At 36.6% G+C, this 2,500-nt stretch overlaps 1 protein-coding gene across 2 annotated transcripts in view; it reads left to right on the top strand.

Moving 5' to 3' along the window:
- Window positions 1-2,178, top strand: part of cnnm3 (cyclin and CBS domain divalent metal cation transport mediator 3) — an 8,520-nt gene extending 6,342 nt beyond the window's left edge. The window contains exons 10-12 of one of the 2 annotated variants that reach the window (XM_017039065.2): window positions 1-60; window positions 567-638; window positions 906-2,178. The exon at window positions 1-60 is cut by the window's left edge and continues 67 nt beyond it. In XM_017039065.2, the coding sequence (XP_016894554.1) occupies window positions 1-60; window positions 567-616 (110 nt within the window). In that variant the 3' untranslated portion in view covers window positions 617-638; window positions 906-2,178. The remainder of the gene's footprint in view (window positions 61-566; window positions 639-905) is intronic. The other variant, XM_008325582.3, reaches the window with a different exon arrangement.
- Window positions 2,179-2,500: the final 322 nt, after the last annotated feature.

Below are 2,500 nucleotides of genomic sequence, written 5' to 3'. Positions count from 1 at the left end.
AGATTAAGATCCTGCCCAACAGTCAGACGAAACTTCTCAACGACAGAAACACCACACAAGGTAACAACGCTCCAAGCTCCGTCTGACGCCGTCTTTTTACACCGCTTCTACCACAGACCATATGTAAGAAATGGACATCACTTTGTAAGCGTAAAAGTTAAGTTATCCAAAACAGGAGCCTTGCAAATAGGCCACCAGAGGGAGACAGGGAGTGTGGTTGTTACTTAAAGCTATTATTAATATTAATATAAAAGTATTTTTTTTCCAGACCACTCTGCCTGAACTGTAGACACACATCAGTAGATGTATGAGCTGTGCCACAGATATCTGGGCCTCTGATGTGTTGATCTTTACCATGTGACCCTAAACAAATGAAAACAAAGGTCTGGAGGTCTGGTTGAAGCTAAACCCATTTCTTATATATTACTGTATGGGTTTGTTTTTTAATGTGTTTTTCTCCCTGTCTTCTGCTGAACTAAAACTCTTTTCTTTTTTTTCTCTCTCTCTTTTCTTCCTCCTCGCATGCTCCTGTCCACGTCTCCTCTGTCCTCCTTGTGTGTGTCCAGATTTTCCTCTATCCATGTCATTCTTCGATACCATTGAGAACTACTGTTAGGGCTTTATTTCATGTGCATGAGGTTAGTCAGTTATAGTCTGCAGCAGCAACAGCAACACACACACACAATCATAATCTTCTCATTATGAAAAGCAATAATCTCTGTGCTGATTTTCTGCATATTTTATATGAATATTATTTGGATTGACGACCTTAGAACATATTTCTGTCACCGTGTGTGTGTGGGTTTGTGTGTGTGTGTGTGTGTATGTGTGTGTGTGTGTGTGTGTGTGTTTGGCGTCCCACCATTACTCATTCCAAGCTCTCTTCTCATTGGTCGGGTCCGCAGGTGGCAGTGAAACCCAGGAGGGCTCCACAGAAGAGGAGGCTTATGGGTAGAGTGCTTCCATCTACCCACTGTAAAAAGATGAATGAAATAATTTTGTTTTCATTTTTTTATAGATTTAAATCTATATATATGTAAATTGATGAATCACCTATGGCTGGAACGTAGTGATTGGACATGACTGGAGTGAGAGAGTGATTGAAATTTTTTTTTGTTTGTTTGTTTATGATTACGCATCCATCTTCCATTCCATCATACACCCACAGCCACACACACATGATCATTTTTTAGTTGTGCCTTTCTTGCAGATGAGGAGGTTCTGTACACTGTCATTCCTTCTGTTGTCTTGGTGCCAAAGCTCTGCTGTGTGTGCACGTGTCAGCTCGCACTCATTTGTGACGATCAGACATATTAGTTGATAAAAGTGCATGTGTACATTAAAGTTGTGCACGGTGGATCATGTTCAAATAATAATTATTTTTTACTAAATATTTTCTACTGCCCACCTGTGGTACAACTCAGGTTTGCTATTTTAGTAAATTAAAAATTTTGCTTAAAACCTTTAATGATCTTATAAAAAAGTATTAAAATAAACTTTAATACAAGTACATCTAGATTCTGGGTTCTGAATAATTTGTATTAGTATTAGTATCAAAATCAGTTACGTCAGTTACTGTTCTGTGAAAATGTTTTATCCATCTCCCTCTTTGTCTTGTGTTTATATTCAACTCTGGCCAAATTAAAAAAAATTCTCAGAGAAGTTTTGCCAGCAGGACCAAGTGTCAACATTCACCAGTAAATCTTTTCTTTTATTATTATAATATAAAATGAGAAAAAAAGACAGTGATGAATTAACATGATGAGATTATTGTGAATAGAGAAAACGTCTTCAAAACTGCAGTGCAGTTTACCAACATACAGTCCTGGTGATTTGTATTATTATTATTTTTAAATGTCAGGTCTAAATCTCAGTAATCACTTTTAAAAACGATCCTATCGCCCGGATCACCACTGGTTGTCTCCAACTCAAAAGTGTTGTCAATGAGTGAACTTCACAGTTCAACTCTTGTTTTTACAGACAGACGAACAAAAGAAGGCAAAAAAACCCAAACAAACAGTATATTAAAATCTGGAAAAAATTATCCACACTATTCCCCAGTAATACTTCCTCATACTCTTTGGGGTCTGCACACTCTATATTTCAGCCAATCTGCCATTAATTTGACATTCATGTTGGAGTACATCCAAAATGATGGCGCGTCATTTAAAAAAAAAACATTTACAAACAAGATGAATTTAATGAGAATTTCAAATAATTTATTTTTAAAATATAATCGTAGTTTGAAGCAAGAACTCACACAAAATATCATTTCAGACCTGAGACCCTAACTTACACAGGACACCTCCCCCTGCTGGCCAGTTTCTGTATGGTAAATTCACTGTTTTAATCACCATCAAATTGGGAAAATCATTTTGTTAAACTCATCCAAAATGTTCAGCTGTTACACACTCCATCTTTTGTTCTTCTTCTACTCCACATACCTCAAAGTATTCCATTAATCAGTGACCTGATTAATGAAGTAGTTGACAAAATTATG

The sequence above is a fragment of the Cynoglossus semilaevis genome, chromosome 14 (assembly GCF_000523025.1).
Source record: "Cynoglossus semilaevis isolate Cse_v1.0 chromosome 14, Cse_v1.0, whole genome shotgun sequence".
NCBI lineage: Eukaryota > Metazoa > Chordata > Actinopteri > Pleuronectiformes > Cynoglossidae > Cynoglossus > Cynoglossus semilaevis.
This window is presented reverse-complemented; position numbering and strand designations above follow the sequence as displayed.